Here is a 19,223-nt window from a genome sequence, read left to right as displayed (position 1 = left end):
AAAAAACAGGTTTTGGAGGACAAATTTGTTTTTGATGTCTTAAAATTGGGTGTATTTAGGGAATATGTGAGTGAGACTGCCCAGTAAGTAGATATAGAGCTTAAGAAAAGTTTTCCGAGCCAGAGTCACAGATGTGGAATTCCTCAGCATGTAGATGGTTGTGAGGATGAGGCTCAAGAGGGAGAAGATGAGGGCCTGATGATGGGACTTCGGGAACATCAACACTAAGGGAGTTGCTGAGGAGGAAGAAGCAAGGAAAGAGAGAAGACAGACATATTGGGAGGGGCCAAAGAGGGTCCGAACCTGATGTGGGATGCCCTGGTAGGTTACCAGGCTACAGTAGCCTACCAGGCTCCTACAGGCACTGCAGTGGGATGGGGGATGATGTGGTAGGACCAGCCATGTAAAGCAGGTGCTACCTCCTGGCCTGGACCCCTTTCAGTTGTGGCTACATTCAGTTCAGTAGCCCAGCCTGCAACAGAACTTAACTTTAAAAATCATATTTAAATTGAACAAGTTTTAAAAACACGAATATAAAACAGTTTTTCCTCATTAAGCAACTCTTGGTTTTATCCATCTGCCATCTATCTGTGGTCCATCTGTCCCACCAGGTAGATGAGAACCCTCTGTGTACCAGGCACTCTTCTAGATGCTTCCACGGCACTCACATGATTCACTTCATTTATATTATTTCTCTAGGTACATTCTCATTTATGTTACTTCTCTAGGCACCTATTTTTGACACCAGGTTGTTGAGGAACACCTAAAGTTTGGAAGGTGCTCCTACCTAGCACCTGTTTGAGCTTTCTAGAAACTACTGAGAAGGAACTTAATTTGTGGTATTCATGAATTCCTTCTTTCATACATTGTGGGGAGGAAAGGACTCTGATAGGCTTCTTTTTTTTTATTTGGTATCATTAATATACAATTACATGAGCAACATTGTGGTTACTAGATTCCCCCCATTATCAAGTCCCCACCACATACCATATTACAGTCACTGTCCATCAGTGTACTAAGATGCTATAGAATCACTACGTGTCTTCTCTGTGCTTTACTGCCTTCCCTGTGCCCCCCGTTACATTATGTGTGCTAATCATAATGCCCCTTATTCTCCTTCTCCCTCCCTTCCCACCCACCATCCCCAGTCCCTTTCCCTTTGGTAACTGTTAGTCCATTCTTGGGTTCTGTGAGTCTGCTGCTGTTTTGCTCCTTCAGGTTTTGCTTTGTTCTTACGCTCCACAGATGAGTGAAATCATTTGGTACTTGTCTTTCTCTACCTGGCTTATTTCACTGAGCATAATGTCCTCCAGTTCCACCCATGTTGTTGCAAGCATTAGGATTTGTTTTCTTCTCATGGCTGAATAATACTCCATTGTGTATATGTACCACATCTTCTTTATCCATTCATCTACTGCTGGATACTTAGGTTGCTTCCATTTCTTGCCTATTGTAAATAGTGCTGCAGTAAACATAGGGGTGCATATGTCTTTTTGAGACTGGGCTCCTGCATTCTTAGGGTAAATTCCTAGGAGTGAAATTCTTGGGTCAAATGATATTTCTATTTTTAGTTTTTTGAGGAACCTCCATACTTCTTTCCACAATGGTTGAACTATTTTACATTCCCACCAGCAGTGTAGGAGGGTTCCCTTCTCTGCATCCTTGCCAGCATTTGTTGTTCCTATTCTTTTCTATGTTGGCCATCCTAACTGGCATGAAGTGATATCTTATTGTGGTTTTAATTTGTATTTCCGTGGTAATTAGCGATGTGGAGCATCTTTTCATGTGCCTGTTGGCTATCTGAATTTCTTCTTTGGAGAATTGTCTGTTCATATCTTGTGCCAATTTTTTAATAGGGTTATTTGCTTTTTGTGTGTTGAGCTGTATGAGTTCTTTATGTATTTTGGATGTTAACCCCTTGTCAGATATGTCATTTTCAAACATATTCTCCCATACCATAGGATGCCTTTTTGTTCTACTGATGGTGTCCTTTGCTGTACAGAAGGTTTTTAGCTTGATGTAGTCCCATTTGTTCATTTTTTATTTTGTTTCCCTTGCCCGAGGAGATGTGTTTGGGAAAAAGTTGCTCATGTTTATATTCAAGAGATTTTTGCCTATGTTTTCTTCTAAGAGTTTTATGGTTTCATGACTTACATTCAGGCCTTTGATCCATTTTGAGTTTACTTTTGTGTACGGGGTTAGACAGTAATCCAGTTTCATTCTCTTACATGTAGCTGTCCAGTTTTGCCAACACCAGCTGTTGAAGAGGCTGTCATTTCCCCATTGTATATCCATGGCTCCTTTATTGTATTAATTGACCATATATGCTTGGGTTTATATCTGGGCTCTCTATTCTGTTCCACTGGTCTATGGGTCTGTTCTTGTGCCAGTACCAAATTGTCTTGATTACTGTGACTTTGTAGTAGAGCTTGAAGTCAGGGAGTATAATACCCCCCACTTTATCCTTCCTTCTCAGGATTGCTTTGGCTATTCGGGGTCTGATAGGCTTCTAGTTCCATTGCTCCCTTTACCTGTGAGGAAACTTGGAACTAGAGAAGTTGGAAAAGTTATCCATGGTCACGTGGAGGGTGGCAAGAGCCCAGGACTGAGTGGTCATCACTCCTAACCAGCCAAGCCCCATTCTCCTCTTGCTTGCTTCTTTTTAAACCTGAATTTATTAGTCTAGAAAATTGCTGGGACTTTATTTTACAGTTTAATTTTGTGTGTGTGTCCTGTGTTTTTACTCCTCCTGAGTTATTATAGTTGGGAGAGATGGAGGAAAAAGTGTTCGGCTTCCTTTCTTTGGTTGTATTTCTGGTCACCTGTTTGTTGTCATAGGTGCTGTATCTGGCCACACAGCTTATAGATAGACATGGTCACAGGAAACATCTCCTCGGAGCTTGAGTCCCCCCAGGCAGAGGAAGGGGCACTTTTTCTTATTCTTTTTTGGTGTGGAGATCATGAGGGGCCTGCAGGTCTTGGCCATGCTTGCCTGGAGAAGCCAAGTTGGTACAAAGCAAAGAGACTGTATTTATTGTGGGAAGAGCTTCTGTAAGTTGGATTTTGTTACAGCAACTCCTTTAGCATTTCTGACTCTGTTCCTACCTGTCTGTAAAGGAGAGATGGGAAACCTACTTAGCTGTGGGGGAAGACCAGCCTCATAATAGATGTGAAGCAATATTACAGTATAAAGAAATACACATATCAATTCTTATTTTGAAATATTATTCAAAATGTGCATCAGGATTAAAAAAATAAGCCTAAGGTGTTCTACAAGATGAAGTATATGACTGTTTGAAGTTCTGTGTTCTGCGGAGTCCGTGCTGAGGAGTGTGGAGGCTGCTGCAGGAGCTGGTTACCAGGAGGCCGGACTGGAAGGGGCAGAGCTTGGCCCTGAGTGTGACAGGGTGACAGCCCTGAAAATCATGTGTCCCCTTCTCGCCTCCCACGTCACTTGAGAGGCACAGAGGTACTGAGACAGCGGATACAGCAAGAAGTGAGGTATGCCATGGGACAAGGGTGGGGATTGGCAGTAAGGTTCACATTTGGGGCAGGGTTGGCAGCTCTGGGGTGCCCTTAGCCCTGCTGATCAATCATGCTGGTGGTGGCATGCAAAATGAGAGTGTAGGCATGTGCCTTCCTTGACAACCCCTCTTCCTTTCCATCTGAAATATTTTTATTGTGAAATCTGGGAGGGGTTGACAAGGTTTCCTAAGTGCTCTGAATTTTCATGGGCAAATCTGTTACAGCAGTGAGCATAGTTTCCAGGCTCTAACAAGTTTACATATTGGATTGAAAATATTAATGAGTCTTTACCTGTGCCAGGAGTTTGTCAGGACTTACTACTGGGGCAGCTCCTGTTCTTTCTTGTTGTCTTGGATACTGTATTTTCCTTTGTCCTTAGGAAGAAACAGGCAGGGTTTCCCCTGTGGGTGTGGAACTGGGCTGGAAGGGTGGGCTTGCCCCATCATGGGCTGAAAAGAAGAGATTTACTCTCTTGCTCAAAAGTTCTTCAATTTCAGAGGGAAGGACCCAGGAGCCAGGCTCTCCTGTCCTTTAATTCCAGTGAATCCCCTCAAAAACAGGGTCATGTCATCTCCCGAAAATGGCTTGTGCAGTTTCTGTCACCCTGGGACCTCGGGCGTACACAGGTTCAGCACAGGAGAGAATGCTGTTGAGGCAGGATGACTGGGCGCACCTGTGCATTGTCACCAAGAGCTGACTAGATGAAGGTTTTTTTAAAAGAAAAACAACAATGGCTTCATCATTTGTAATATCTGCTGTTTTTAATATGTATTATAACTCACAAGCAGATTTTGGGTGTGATTTTGTCATCCCCTTAGAGATGAACTTAGTATGTGTGAATTTTTCCTCCAGTGCCATGTGTTAATTGATCATTATTGATCGATATGTTTTGTTTCCATCTATATCTATCTCCACACGTACACATACTCATGTATATACTGTATATATACAATACATAATGCATAATATATAAATATATATAATATATATCTTTGTATACCACAAAGATGTGTTCACCTGTTAACAGTCTTTACCAGCTCAAGAGTCCTTACCTGTGAGCTGTTTGTTGGCTTAGGAATTCTCTGTTCTCTTATCTGGTCACCTTGCTGCTTAGTATTGTAACTTCCTGTCCAGGTTGGGTGGAGGATTAGTGGAGAAGGAGGAAAATGTTACAGGCCATAATTCTTGTGCCAAAGGAAACTTAGTGAGCGTGTATGTGTCCAGCAATGAGCCAGATGCTGAGCTAAAGGATGAGAGGACCGAGGCTAGCTGGGGCACATGGGAAGGCCGGCTTGGGTGGGACTGGCAGCTGAAGATGGGAATAAACTGCTATTGCAGGAAGGGCTCTGTCTCCATCTTTGGTCTATGGAGAAGGTTCTAGAGTCAAACTCACTGGAGTCAATCCTTGCTACTTAGATGTGGTCCAAAGACTAGCAGCATCACTTGCCCTGGGGACTGGTTAGAAATGCAGAATCTCAGGCCCTGCACCAGATTTGCTGAACCACAATCTGCATTTTACCAGGGTCCCCACAGGATCCACAAGCACCTTAGACTTTGGGAAGCTGTGGTCTCCATCACTGGTTTCCCAGCATGGCCAAGCATAAGAATTACCTTTGGAGCTGATTAAAAACTACAGAATTTGGTCCCAGCCCCCGAGGTTGAATCCCTCTGTCTTCTGGGCTGATCCTTCTGCCCAGCCTGATGTGGGAACCCCGGTCTGCAATGGGTCACTGCTGGTCAGTGAAGGGTTGCTTCAGAAGGTGAGTTACCCTGCTGAATGTGGGTCTGGAGGTTTGCAACTTCTTTGGGTACACATTCTAGCCTGCTGTGAGCCTCCATTTCTCTAAACTTCCATCATGTTTAGAGACATGTTTAGAGTGGACGTGTCATCTCTGAAGAGTGTATGGAAGCCTGCAGGGCCTGGGCTGCATCTCCAGCTGACAGGAATGGAGATTTGCAGGCAGTCTGGCTACCCAGCCTCCATTCTCTTCTCTTCCAGTTCCCATGGAAACAGATTGCAGGAAAACTGGGCATGGTGCTATCTTTACCCTGTTTTTGGTGATTTGAGGTCTGTTTCCATGGGAACCTAGAGGGAAAGGGATGGTAGTAAAGTAGCTACACTGCTTTTAAATTTCAATGGCAGCCTCTGTCCTCACTACAAAACCCTCTTTTACCCAAGTTTACCTCTAGGCCAGGAGCCTGCGCTGCAGTGAGAATGTGGCCATGACTCATTTGTGGGGGAAGGCGGGTGGGGGAGAAGGACAAGAAAAGATGGAGCTCTTAAAATATCCTTGAAAATGCCAATCATTTCCTTTTCTTCCAGGAAGCCATTTTTAGGTGTTTATATAAGTTATTTAAATGTCATCTCTAGCTATTATTTCTTGTGTGGTTTTATTGAACATAATAACATGTTTTTATTCAAAGGAAGTGGAGTTGAGTCATTTCAATAGGAGTGATTTTTCTGATGTGGGGAATCCCTACAGTTAGTGGGTGTGCAGTTAACATTGACTCCTCTGTATGTTGGGGTGGGAATCTAGTGGGATGACAGGGGCCAGGTTAGCCGCGGCAGAGTGGATGTATGTCTGAGTTAGATGGGGGAATTTTGACCTGTGGTAAGGAAAAAGTGAAATGCACCTGAGGTTGACCTACTTAAGTAATTATTTGAAAATGAGAGTATTAAATTCTAATCTAACAGGCCCTGGATTTTTAACTCTGAGTGGTCAGCCCTGGAGTGGAGTTTGGTGGGCCCCAGCAAAATACTCTCTTTTTCCGTTTCCCTCCCCATCTTTCTTTTGCTGTTCTTATGCCTGGTCAGCTGAACATACCTTCCACACATCTCCCAGGGTCTGACAACCACAGGCAGCGTCATCCCTTCCTTCTTCCCTGCTCCCATTTCTGCTATAACCTTTTATTGAGGGCCTGTGAGATGCTGCTGTGCACATGCATTTCATGTGTTTTTTATTTAGTCATCATTGCTGCCTTATAGTTATAGTAATGTCCCATTTGACAGATGAAGAGACCGAGGCTCAGAGAGGTTGTGTTACTGCCTGAGTAGTGTGTGGTGGACTGTTCAGCAGAACTGTCATTCAAAGGCCCATCTGTTTGACCCCAAAGCTGGGCTCACCTTTCTGAGCACAGCACCCCACAGCTGTGTCAATGCAAGGGGGATTGCAGAGCCCCTGAGTGCCGTGTTTGTCACCTGATGGGAGCTGCTCTCAGCACCCACCCCCATCCTATCGTTTCGTCCAGCCAACCAGCTCAAAGAAATAGGCAGCTCTTTGCTCTTTAATGGTAGTCCTGTCTGTTCACATATGGATATTTTTCCATTTCAGATGCATTTATGAGTATATTTAGTTTCTAAGTCAAAATGAACAAAATTTAGTTTTGATGATTGCATGCTTCCTTTTGAATATTTGGCGAACACTGGCCTAGAGAGAGTATTTTAGTATGAAGCAGCAGCAGCTTGCTCTCCTGTGAGGAACAAAGTCAAATCCTCATTCTTGCTGTTGGGGGAACTGATTGACTTCACTAGACCGGGAGGTGGAGAACAGGGCTATGTTGTTCATTCTGGTAAAATCCTCTCCTGTCCTCTGCTTTCGCTTCCCTCCCACGTGGGCCTCCCTGCTGGCCTCCTAGGGGTGTGGAAGCAGAAGGCCTGGGCCTCTCTGAAGAAACGGGCTGCAGGCTCTACCGCAGAGCAGGGGTCATAGTGAGCCAGTTCTACATGTCGACTCCAGAGGGGAAGGGTATAAACAAGGACTAGATTTTGAGAGGGAAAAAGGAACTGAAAGAAGATGCTATTTTAAATGCACAGAAAGTCGCCTGTCAGGCTGGCGAGGTCTGTGGTGTACTTAGATTATGAAAGGCTTCATAGACACTGTGTAGCTAATTTTGGCAAGTGAGGGGAACATGAACCATGATTTCAGGTTACGTATCTGGTGGTTTACATTTCTTCTTGCTGCCAGAGCCCTGCAGTTTTCTTTGTTGGCATGGCAGGAATTCTCTTGTCCCAATCTCGTGGAGGACGTGTAAGACAGACAGGTTTCACTTGACATCGAGGATACTGAGGAGTACACTGATGGGTTGAATATGCTTTGTAGAATGAGAGAATTTCCGTGACTGCTAAGTGCTTCTATAGCTGAGTAAACTCAACAACAGACTCAAACGCATGGACTCAGGTGCTGAGAGAGACTGCTTCCCATCACACTGGGCTTGTAAAGCTGCAGAGGGCATGTCTCTACTGTTGCCTGCGCGGCTGGGCGGGACACGCAGTACCTGTCTGTAGTGCTTTCCCCCATGAATAGCACTCATTTGCATTTACTGTGTAAGAGCACACGCACAGCCTTTTGTTACCAAGGCAGCAGAAATTAGTTTAATGAGCTCTTTCTGCTTGGCTGGAGGCCTCCAGAACACACAGGGACAGGGCTTGTGAAGTCCATTAGTTAAATACCAGGCAGCCTTTCCCCTGAATTCTCTGGCTTCTTCAACAGCTGCTCTTCAGAACAGATGCACTTGTGCGGCTCTGCCTCATCTAGCCTTCCAGGAAGATGTGAAACTCTATCAGGGCTTCCCTAGTACATGTGGAGTCAGGCACTACTCATCCAATGGCTGGGCATGCTGGAGCCTCTCACAGATGTAGTGTTCATTATTGTTTGTAAGTGTTCCACCGAGAGCTCGTTTGTCACACTCTTGGACTGATTGCTGCTGGTGACATCTGCTCTGGGGACCAACCTCAGACAGTACCATTTTGTGTCATGTCCTTCAGACATCTGCTGAAATGCTCATCTCTTTGGATTTCTATGATCAGATTAAATTGTTCCACTAATGCTAACTGACAGAGCTAAGTAAGTTCAGTTTCCAGAATTCGGTGTGTCTTAAATGATGGCTTTCCCAGTTGAATTCCAAGTCATTCTTGAAAGGCTGACCTAGAGATTATCACTTAGCTCTTACATGAGCACCTATAATTTCTCTAAGGTAGTCTTAGAATCTCTGATTATCCTAGGATAGTATGTGATACATTATATATTGTTTCTTCTTCTGGTCCCCTTAAATGAGAAAAAAACTATAGTTTGTTCTTCTGGTCCCCTTAAATGAGAAAAAACAGTGCTTGAGTAGAAGTTTGCGTTCTAAGAGGAGGTAGGATGGGTCTGTACTGATGTCTGCTCTGCAGGCAATAAGAGGGAATCTCTTCCTCTCTCCAGAGGTAAGTGGGACTTCTCCCACTAAATTTTATCATATGGGCATATTCAGGAAATAAGGAGTCTTTCTGCTAAGGAACATATTGCTAAACAGCCCTGTGTGTGTGTGTGTAACTCACACTTGCACCTACATTAAATTGAGCAATGGGCCTCTGGTTAGAGCCTTGTAGGCCTCAGGTGTTGGGGAGGTGCCTGTCAGGTGCTCACTATGTGTCTCTCTCCTCCCAAGTCTGTTGCAGACAACACAGACTTTTCTTTGTGAATATATAAGAAAAATATTATTGGAGTATCTCACCACCTCAGGTCTGATATTGAGTTGTAAAAAATTATAAAATGAAAAGATTTCTTTTCCCTAAAGGAATATATTTTTCACAGAATGAACATGAACAAACAAGACAAACCTACTTAATCAAAATTTAGATATTCCCTGTTTGGAGCTGGTCTGGAGCATCTTATAAGCAAGGGACATTTAAGAAACTTTTCCTAATGCAAGCAACTGAAATTATGCACATCTTTCATTTGTGTAGGGAGCATTGGCTTCTGTATTGCTGATCAATTTTTATTAGCCTTTAAAGTGTTGGTGGTTCTGTTCCAGTACCTCCTGTGGTGAAGAGGAGTGCTTAGATTTATCAAGATGTTGGGAGGGGTTGGTAGATGCCCTCTCTGTGCAGTTTCATTCTTGGGGCCTTGGACAAGCTTACAAAATGCACATGAAGGGCTTAAAAAGTCAGCACTTTACAAAAGGAACAAACCAAACATGGAAGAGGACAGAAGAAAAGCTGATTGGACTGTGCATGATTATTTTCTGGCAAGAAGGTTAAATGCAATTAACATTGGTTAATGTATTTATTGCTGTCTATTGCTGTTTTTTGAGTTTGATATTTCAAGATGAAAGATGAAAAAAAATGAGTATCAAGAGGCTCTTTCCCCTTTTAAAGGCAAGTTCCTTCTTTGTCATTTTTTCTTCTATTCTTCTAACATATTTCATACCAAATACCTTATGCATCTTCTCTAATTTTGTATCATTTTTCCTGTTTCTGTTATTTGTTTTAGCTGACATAGAATGATTTTGAGCTTAGATTTTTATCTATGGAGAACATTAAAAAAGAAATAAAGACAAATCAACCGAGGAACTATGAGATAAAGTGCCACGCTTTGCCCAATTAGGTCAGGTAAGAAGTAGAAGAGGCTGCGTGGGCATATTCTCAAGACATCACTTATCAGTATTCTGCTGAGGTGAGTTGTAATCATGTAGTAACTATTATTTCTTTAGTATTTATTAGAGACCAATGTTTTATATATGTTTCCTCATTAAATGAACGTAATTTTATGAGGTAGGTGCTGCCTCATTTTACACTGCTTTTGCTTTACACATGGGAAAACTGAGGGTCAGAGGGTTAAGTAACTGATCAAATCACATATAGCCTAGAATAAGGTGAACCCAGGGTAGCCTGCTTAGAGCCTGGCTTCTCATCCTCTGGCCTGTTTAGGCATAAAGCTTTCATCTGAGCATGCTCTATGTGGCGGAGGGTCAGGACTCCCTCTAGAGTTTGAGGGCCCTGTGCCCAGCAGCCTCCTCATGCACCATCCCTTTGGTACTTAGGGCAGCTGGCACAGGACAGAGATAGTAGAGTACAAGAGGGTGACCCAGCTGAAGCTCTGATGTGATTCAGTGCAGTATGACTAATATTTATTGGGCACCTGCTCTATTCTATTCCCCATGGCCAATGCCAGGGATACAAAGATTAGCGAGAAGAGGTTTCCATTAGGAAACACCTCCACAGAGATAGGAGAATGTAGGCACCTTGGTTTGCTCTGCTCAGTGCTGTCTTCCCAGCACCTGCAGTAATACATGGCTAGAGTAATGCCCCTGCAAATAGCCCATGAAATACTGAATGAGAAGATGATGCAGCTGGTGCAGAGTCTGTAGTCCAGAGACCAGATGAAGTCAGGCAGGACACAGGTGTTCCACATGGGCAGGACATGGGTAGCTAAGAAGGCTGCCTTAGCTGAGGCAGGGAGTGGCTTTGTGTGGGGAAACTGTAGGTGCAGACCTTGATGGGGAGCGAGGGCATGGAGAATACACGCCAGGATGATGAACATTGTTTCCCATAAGCAGCTGTCAGTCCATATTCTCTTCTCCTACTCTCACCAAAGAATGAATGACAGCTCCCCTTCCCTTTCTACTCATACTTATTAGCCCCCTTTTTGTGTAACCCTCTTTGTCTTTGCCTGTCACGTCCACTGTAAGCTGATTCCATCTGAAAGAATTGGCGGCCACAGTAGGGGCAACCTTGGCGTGCTCAGACTGGGTCCGGTGGCCTTCAGTGCACACTCCCCCGAGGACTGTCTGACTCTGCGCCAAGCCCTTGACCTTCCTTGCCTTCCATGTGGGCATGTTGTGCTGTGAGTATGGCCCAGTTTGGTCCTGGGAGGGTGGAAATGGTCTCAGTGTCCTTCTCCCTGCTGGCAGTGGTGTAGGTGTGCATTGTGTGCCTGTCTCAGCTCCTTCTTTTGGCCAGTTTGTGTGTGTGGAAGAACATGGAGTAGGACCTAGATTGACACCTGTCTTTGTCACCACTGTCACCTTCAACACTTCCCTCCTCCCTGAGCCTCAGGCTCCTCCACACAGTAAAGGGTGGGTGGGTGGTCCCTGAAGGCCTCCTCCATGCCTAGATAGGGTAAGGAGATAGTTATAGTCCTACTTATTCATTAGGGACAGTTATCCTACTAAATTATTTTGGAGGAAACTGTCTCCAGCTTGGTTTAAGTAGCGTCTCAGACTATAGATCCTTCAGGATTTATCAAGTGTTGTATTTGCCAAGGTGACATTTTAAGGGATGTTCTAATATAATTGCTGCTTTTTCCTATTTGCAGCTTGTGTATGTATTTGAAATGAGTATTTTAAATTTTGTACTTGCTTCCTGAAATTGTGACCTAAGTAACCAGAGCCCACCAAGCTACCCAGGGCTAGGATGGCTTTGAGATTGTTTTGTAATAGCTATGAATTGTTTTACACCCCTGAATCATAAAATAGTCCTATTTCCCTTGACCAGAGACACAGTCACAGGATCACACTCAGATCATAGGGGACCTCGAGTTTTACCTCCTTACTTTACAAATGGGGAAACAGGAGCCTGACAGGCTGAGGACTTGATCAGATCCTGTTAGTGGACCTAGAACCGGGTGGGGGTCAACCTGCCTCATGCTCTCCATCCCATGGCTGTGGTGAGGGCAGGGGCCTGTTTGTTCTCAGGGCCTGTTTTTGCTGGTAGGAAATCTTGGCAAGGTCCATACTTTCTGCTTATGAGGTAAAGTGGAGAAGTGTGACATCACTCTCCCAAGGCGACACCAGATTCAAGCTCAGGTTGGAAGTAGATCTCTGGTTTCTTTTTCCCACTTTTTCTTCCCATCTGTCTCACTAAAAGTCCATTGCCACTTTAAACTTAACCAGCCAGTAGTGAGATTTTTTTTGGTAAGCAGTTCAGTACAACTCTTCATATTTTAATTTTTATGTTTTGAATTTTATACCAGTGCTTGAGTTGGTCAAGGCTAGAGCCATCTTTTCATCTGTCAGTGTCCCTTTCTCCCTTGGACTTCTCTGGTGGGCAGAGTAGTGACAGGTCACCAGACACAGGCCTGGGGCCTCAGCTCCCAGAGTCCCTATGGCCTGGAGCCTGTCCGGCTGCTCAGTCGAGCTGTCACCTAGGTAACCAACACTTGGTCAGTGAAGCAGTGTGTCCGCAGTGAGAGGAAATAAAAAATGAAACTGCAGCATTTATTCTTTATGCATACAAATTTTCTGAATGTTACTAGATTTTGGAAAAAAGTTGTTTCACTTTTCTGTTGGGTTTTAGCCTCTGTACCCAGTGTGTGACACTAGTGTTTCCTGAATTGCATATGTCTATTTTTGCAATGTACTTTTAAAGCTGGGATTTGTTGAATGCAGTTAAGTTCTCATTCCCCAGTGATTCCTAAGAAGACTGCATTTCATATAAGTTTTTATGAATAAGTGGTAAAACAAACATATTCCACACTTATTTGCTTAGGGGTTGTGGGTGTTTGTGTTTTTAAAAGTTGCCCTTTCCTGTGGGGTGTTTTCCGCTCTGTGTGTTCTATTTCCTTAGTGACTGTTGGTCTGCTGTGGGAGGAACTTAATGACATTTTTCAAGTGCAGTATTGAATTAATTTATTTCCTGATTTGTCCTGCCCATCTTCCCAGTATAAATAGAACTTGTGTGTGTGTGTGTGTGTGTGTGTGTGTGTGTGTGTGTGTGTGTTCATTTAATAGGATGATGGCAGTGTGCGTGCTGTAGAGGGGCTCTTGAATGTGTGCCTCAGGATTACTCTGACCTTGTGTCCTTGGTAAGTTGCCTTTCTTCCCCCATGATTTTCCTGATTTGAGTATTATCAGGCTTAAGGCATTTCAGTTTAGGGGCATTAGTCCTGGCTATTCTGCACACTAGTTTTATAGCTAAGCTACTTAAACTGCTATGGGGTTAGATTTTTCTCTTTGTGGTTTGAGGGTTATTTAAAGCAACCACCTCCAGGGGCCTCTACGGAGAGGACGACGTTCTCTGAAGTGTGAGTGCGGTAGGAACCATTGCTTGTAATCACCATCTCATCTTGAATAGTGAGGTGGTAGGAAAAGCCCTGCCAGTTCAGAGGCCCAGGCCAGAGCTGAAGCCCAGCTTTTCAGCCCAGGGAGCGCTGCCTGTCACTCCATGGGTTGGGATGGGTGTGTTCTACAAGTAGTTTGCTGAGCCCTTCTGGTTCACCCCTCTGAACACCCTGCCCTTCATGCACTCATCCATTCTTTCAGTAACAATGTATTTCTGAATACTTATCGGAAGCCAGGCAGTGCGTTAGGTGCTGAGGGGAAGTGGAGAGTCAGCCAGTCACTGTCCTTGTCCTCATGGCACTTGTAGTCCTGCGCGAGAAATGGGTGCTGAGCCATCAGGCATACAGCCACAACTATGGCCAGCACTGGGAAGGTGGGCACCTGACTCCCAGGTTAGCCCGGGGGATGATCAAGGAGGCATCTCAGAGGGTCATTTGAGCTGAGAATGGAAGGTAGGTGGCAGGTTATAGCCAGGAGCTACAAAGAGTGGAAGAGGGTAAGGATGAACGGGGCAGGAACTGTTTGTGTAGTTTCTCTGCCTTCTGGCTGGGTCTTGGTTGGTCACTAAGCTGTGAAAGCAGATGTGCTTTGTCTGTTCCCCTGCCCACTGGATCATCTGACATTTTCTTACTGAGCATGGCTGGTTTCCCAGCCCCATTCCTGGTAGTTGGGTCCCTCACTGAAAAAAGCCTCTAAGTTCTGGGGACCCCACCTCTTTCTTGTGTATTTCTAGAAAGGGTAACTTATTTGTGCTTTTAGCGGTTAAGAAGAAAACATTTTATGGCCATTATAGTTCCATTTTAACTTGAAAATTGCATAAAAGGAGACTCTGAGTATATGTAGGAATATGCAAGTTACTCATTAATGAGATAACATAATGCATTTGTCTGGCTTTTTTTGGGAACTGCACATATCAGGCCCTAAAAATTCTGGCCAGTACCATGCCTGAGACCTCAAAATGAGCTGTTAGCACACCTATGCCCATCCCAATCTTTCAGAAGAAGTAGAGTTAAGAATTGGTAAGTGTGATAAAGACAGTAAAGGAAAAAACGTTTGTTGTTTCTTCTGCTTCTACACACGTCTGCCTCAATCTTTCTCTGGCATATAAGATATAATATAGGATAGCTTGATTTTTTAACAAAGTGAAGTGGCTTAACTTTTGCAATGAAACACAAATATATAAACAAAAACCTCGCAATTAAACAACAAAACCTCATCATATTTCATTTTGTATCTGAGTTCAAAGAAAGATTATTTGAACAAATAGTCTAGCATTTCTGTGCACTGAAAGCATCATAGAAAAGGGCAAAGAAAATCAAGGGCAGGTGGACTTCTGTTTTTATCTGACAATTACATTTCCTAATATTGTAAGTATAGCACATATGATTAGTTTAGAAGCTGGTGTAGGACTCGGGGTGCTGATATTGTATGTGTTAATCATTTATGTTGAATGTTTACTCTCACATTTTCTCACATTTTCAAACACTTCAAAACCACCATTTACATAAATGATTTTTAATTAAAATAAATTTGTTACCTATTCATTAAACTTAAGGGCTCCTACTAGGCTACACCATATTAACTGAGATTGTTATTGTAGTTACAGCAAGGCAATACAATTGAATTTCTTTAATTAATGTGCTTCATTAATGCTTAAGGTCTTCCTTAGAGTTAGTCTGTATTAGTGATGTTTACTTTATTACCTTATATTGTATTTGCAGCAACAAGAGGGTTTTAACAGAGGGCTCCTTTCTTTTATGTGCTGTTTTCTTAAATTATTTTTCTTTTCTCTAGTTCCATGGTGAAAAAGAGGAATAGGTTACTTTTTTTTTTAATTAGGGTATCATTGATATACAATCTTATGAAGGTTTCAAATGAGCAATACTGTGGTTTCAACATTTACCCATATTTTGAAGTCCCCCGCAACCCCATTGCAAGTCCATCACTGTCCCGTCAGCGTATTAAGATGCTAGAGAGTTATTACTTGTCTTCTCCCTGCTGTACTTCCTTCCCTGTCACCTACTGAATAGTTTACATTTTCAAAAATTTATTTATAAATTGAGTAGGATGAAGTGGTAGTAGTAGAAAAGGTTTCTTTTCTCCAATACTGGAGAGTCATATTTAGGATTGTTTTTAAAATCTGGGCCTTTGGGCTTCTAACCTTCTTGTTGTTAATGCTGTTTCTTGTGTAGTATAACAACATTAAAAATACCTGATACATTTTGTAAAATGCTTCTATTATAATGTAATATATTTGGAACAGTTTATAGATTAAATTTGCTTTTTCTTCCCATGCTTTAAAAAAAAATAACGTAGCGTTTGTTTTCTACCCTAAGAGTTACTTTTTAAAACCGCTCAAACCAAGTACTTCCTGGCATGCTGATGACAGTGGATACAGACCTCACGAACCAGCTTGGGAAAATGGGTTTCTTCTTTAGAGCGTCTAGGAACTATGAGTGGCCTGGGGAAGGACTTCTGAGTGCTGTGTGACCTTGTGACTGTTCTTAGAGGGGCGCGGAGCAGCCAGTACTCTCTTGTTCCATCTCGTTCCAGGTGCAGGTGCAGCCCCCTGTCCTCCCACAGGCATTGGGGGAATGGTGCAGCAGCCTCCCCCAGTGCCCAGTGTGGTCATGAGCATGACCCTGAGTGTCTTGTTACTTGTCAGTTTTGTCTTCTATGGGTCTGTTAATGCAGTGTTCCAGCAGGTCATCAGAAAAGTGATCTCTTTCTTTTTAATTTCAGCAAGGGGAGAGACAAGTGCAGAGCTGCAGCTGAGACCATACTGAGCTCTCTTGGAGCAGCAGAGACCCATGCAGGACGCTACTGACGGCTGAGGAGGCCCTGACTCTGAGGCAGGACAGCAGTCTTGGCAGGACAGCCTCCTTCACTGCCATGCTCACCATGGCCTCCGCTCTCTGGCTGGACGGCTGACGCGCCCCTGTGCCCTAGGTGCTGCTGGACTGGGTGCCGCCCCAGTTTCCACCTGCGCTCAGGGTGTAGGAGTAGGCAGGTGGGCTTCAGATGTTACCAAGAGTCAGTGAGGGCCAAGCAATGGACTCCGATGAGCTAAGATGGAAGTGACCTGAGGCCTTGCCCAGGCGGCTTACTCTCAACAGGACAGCTTGAGAGTTGGGCACAGGCTTGTCCGGGAGCAGTATGCAGGAGGCTGGTTTTCAGGCCACACGTGCTTTCACAGGTGAGAACCCTCCACACTTAAATGAAAACTTTATTTCCCCTCTTAGTGACAGGTAATAAAATACTAAACAACTGTGGGAAATGAATGTACATTTACATTTATAAACAGTGGCCATACAGAGTTAAGGGGGCTTAGGCTGCCATGGTGACTGATTTGGGTAAAATAATTGCACGTTTTCCTTCTCTCTAAATAGAATTTGAAAAAGCATTTGATGTTTTCTGATTCTGCTTTTGTTGTGTACTCGGGCACACAATATCCTGCAAGCTGCTGTTCTCTAAAGGAAATATGTCACTTGCAGAGCAGTGTACAGGGAATGTTCATTTCTTTACAGATCTGGTAAGACTTTTCCAGGGAATAAGGTTATTGCTGAAGAGGAGGCTCCCCTCCCCATGTGTAGTTTTCTTCCTCGGGTTTATTTGTGTGCACGTGGTGGTGGAGTGGTGACTCTGCCTAACTAACTTATGGTTAGGATACTTCTATGAATGAGCTCCCCCGGCATCAGTATTTGGCATTGATTGGCCGCCTGGCTGCCAGCTTGCACATTTTGCAGAGATTTTACTCAGTTTGGCTGGTGCCCCAGAGCTGTGGCCCGAGACACAGAGGCTGTTGAATTTGGGTCCTGTCCTTGTATGATTCACTCAACATCCCAAGAAGTCACTTAGTCCTTCTGCATCTCTGGCTTCTCATTTGTAAAATGGGGCCATGAAGTTGAAGAACCTCATGGAATCCAGGTTAAACATTTTTAAATAAAAAGAGTTAAAAAATTTTTTTATTTTAAAAGACAGTAGAATAGTCATAAGAAGTGACCACGTTGTTTGGTTCTGTGAGTCCTAAAAACGTGTAGCTTTTCACATTTTGTGGAGAGAGCAGGTCATGCTGTGGGTGGCCTGGAGGGGCTGCAGCTCAGGGTTGGAGCCCACGGATGTGGACTGTACTCTGCCTTCCTGGCTGGCTAGTCACTGAGCTCCTTTCCTTTTGCTCATTTGTAAGGGAGATGGTCTGTGTAGCTCTTAGGGTGCTGCTCTGAGGAAAAATGAGAGACATATGTGAGACAGTTCAGAGCTCGCTGCTCCCCAGGCAGGGCTGCCTGTGCCGCGGAGCCGCAGTGTGGAGCCGGGTTACCTGGTCTGCGCCTTGCTTCTCTGGGTACTCAGACCTCAGAGCGAACTCCTCAGACCTCTTGGCATCTGTGTGTGTAACATAGGAACCTCTATCCCGGGGGCTGTGCTGAGGGGAGTATTCATAGGGTGGTCAGGGTCCATGACGATGATCAAAGCATGATTCAAATGATTTAAATGAAAGCACACACGAGCACACAAAGTTGAGCTTTCTTGAACCATCTTCAGGCTTCCAGACTGGCTGACTGGGAACCCTGCCCTGTCCTCTGTTAATGTACACTCCAGCCGCTTCAGTCACAGGAGCTGCTCCATCATGGAATGCCCCTTCCTGCTTCAGGCTGTGACACCAAGTACCTCTGTGATGTGGCCAGGCGCACTGCCCTTCAACTCTTCTTCCTGGGGAGGAGAGGAATCTAGGAGGTACAACAGCTCTGAGAGGAAGAGGAAACAAGAACACAGAAGGAAGGAAGAGAGAATGGGAAAATAAGAGCCTGAGGCCAAGCTGCACAGGTCTCCAAATGTAGACCAGCCTCATCCCCTCACTCATCAGTTGTCATTGCCACCTGGGCCCTGAGCCCCTGCTGCATTTGTGCCCTCTTCTGCCTGCCTCCTGAGGCTTCTGCCTCACTGCCAGGGCCCAGTCCTTCAGCCCTCCAGAGGGGCCTGACCTCAGAGTGGAGGGTAGCAGGATGCCCTCCAACAGGACTCCAGGCACAGCCTCCTCCTGTCCAGGGCCTGGCATGGGTCCACCTGGCTCACACTTAGACAGTCATGTGCAGCCCTCACCCCTTGCAGGGTGTTCTGCAGTTCCTTTGCCCATAGGGAAAGGAAACCCCCACCTATCAGATCCCAGGGTAGCCTAAGTCTGGGGCCTTGGGACATTAGGCTTTGAATAAGGGACACCCCTAGGTTCTGGCTGGAGAATTTGTAGGAGTTAGGACAGTGCCTGGCATGTTAATGAAGGCCCAAGTAAATGGCAGCTGTTATGACTGTTAACACTCTGGTCGGTGGCTGTGCCCAGGGCCCTGTGTCATCTTCCCACAGTTGCTCTCAGCCTCCCATCTCCAAGTCCCTCCCAGTTATTGCTTATTTTTAACTCATAGCTTTCCCAAGAACTTCATTTCCTTACAAATCTGGCCTCTTCCTATTTGCATAAGCCTACCTAAGTAATAATCAGAACTTACTGCAGGCTTTATCTATGTTACCTGTCACTATTCAGAAGGACTGTGAGGCCAGTGTTAGCCTGTTCTATGTGCTTACAGTGCAGGGGCATACTCAGTAGCCAGGGGCTGGATCTATCCCACTGTTCCTTCCAAATCTTCCAGCATTGTGTGTGACCTCAGCTGCACATGGGGGTCACCTGGGGAGCCTACTGCTGCCTGGGTCTCACCCTCAGAAACTGAGATTTACTGGGCTCTGTGTCACCTAGCCCTGCTATATCAGAACCTGCATTCTGATGAGATCCCCACATGCCTATGCACATGACAGTCTGGCAAGCACTGAGAACCAGCACTGTACAGAGATGCATGGTTAGAGCTGGGTTGGGGGAGTCAAATCTTGAAAAA

General features: G+C 44.6%; 1 protein-coding gene across 24 annotated transcripts in view; it reads left to right on the top strand.

Moving 5' to 3' along the window:
* LDLRAD4 (low density lipoprotein receptor class A domain containing 4) overlaps window positions 1-19,223 on the top strand; it is a 514,307-nt gene that overhangs the window by 201,274 nt on the left and 293,810 nt on the right. For 18 of the 24 annotated variants that reach the window (XM_057504005.1, XM_057504000.1, XM_057504003.1 and 15 more), the window contains one exon: window positions 16,087-16,540. The exons of 2 other annotated variants lie outside the window; for them this stretch is intronic. In XM_057504005.1, coding sequence (XP_057359988.1) covers window positions 16,501-16,540 — 40 coding nt within the window. In that variant the 5' untranslated portion in view covers window positions 16,087-16,500. Of the gene's footprint in view, window positions 1-11,107; window positions 11,130-13,069; window positions 13,089-16,086; window positions 16,541-16,612; window positions 16,877-19,223 lie in introns of those variants that run through there. 4 more of the 24 variants (XM_057504015.1, XM_057504009.1, XM_057504007.1 and 1 more) reach the window with 3 other exon arrangements.

The sequence above is a fragment of the Manis pentadactyla genome, chromosome 6 (assembly GCF_030020395.1).
Source record: "Manis pentadactyla isolate mManPen7 chromosome 6, mManPen7.hap1, whole genome shotgun sequence".
Classification (NCBI taxonomy): domain Eukaryota; kingdom Metazoa; phylum Chordata; class Mammalia; order Pholidota; family Manidae; genus Manis; species Manis pentadactyla.
Note: the sequence above shows the minus strand (reverse complement) of the source record. Positions and strands in the feature narration are given on the sequence as shown.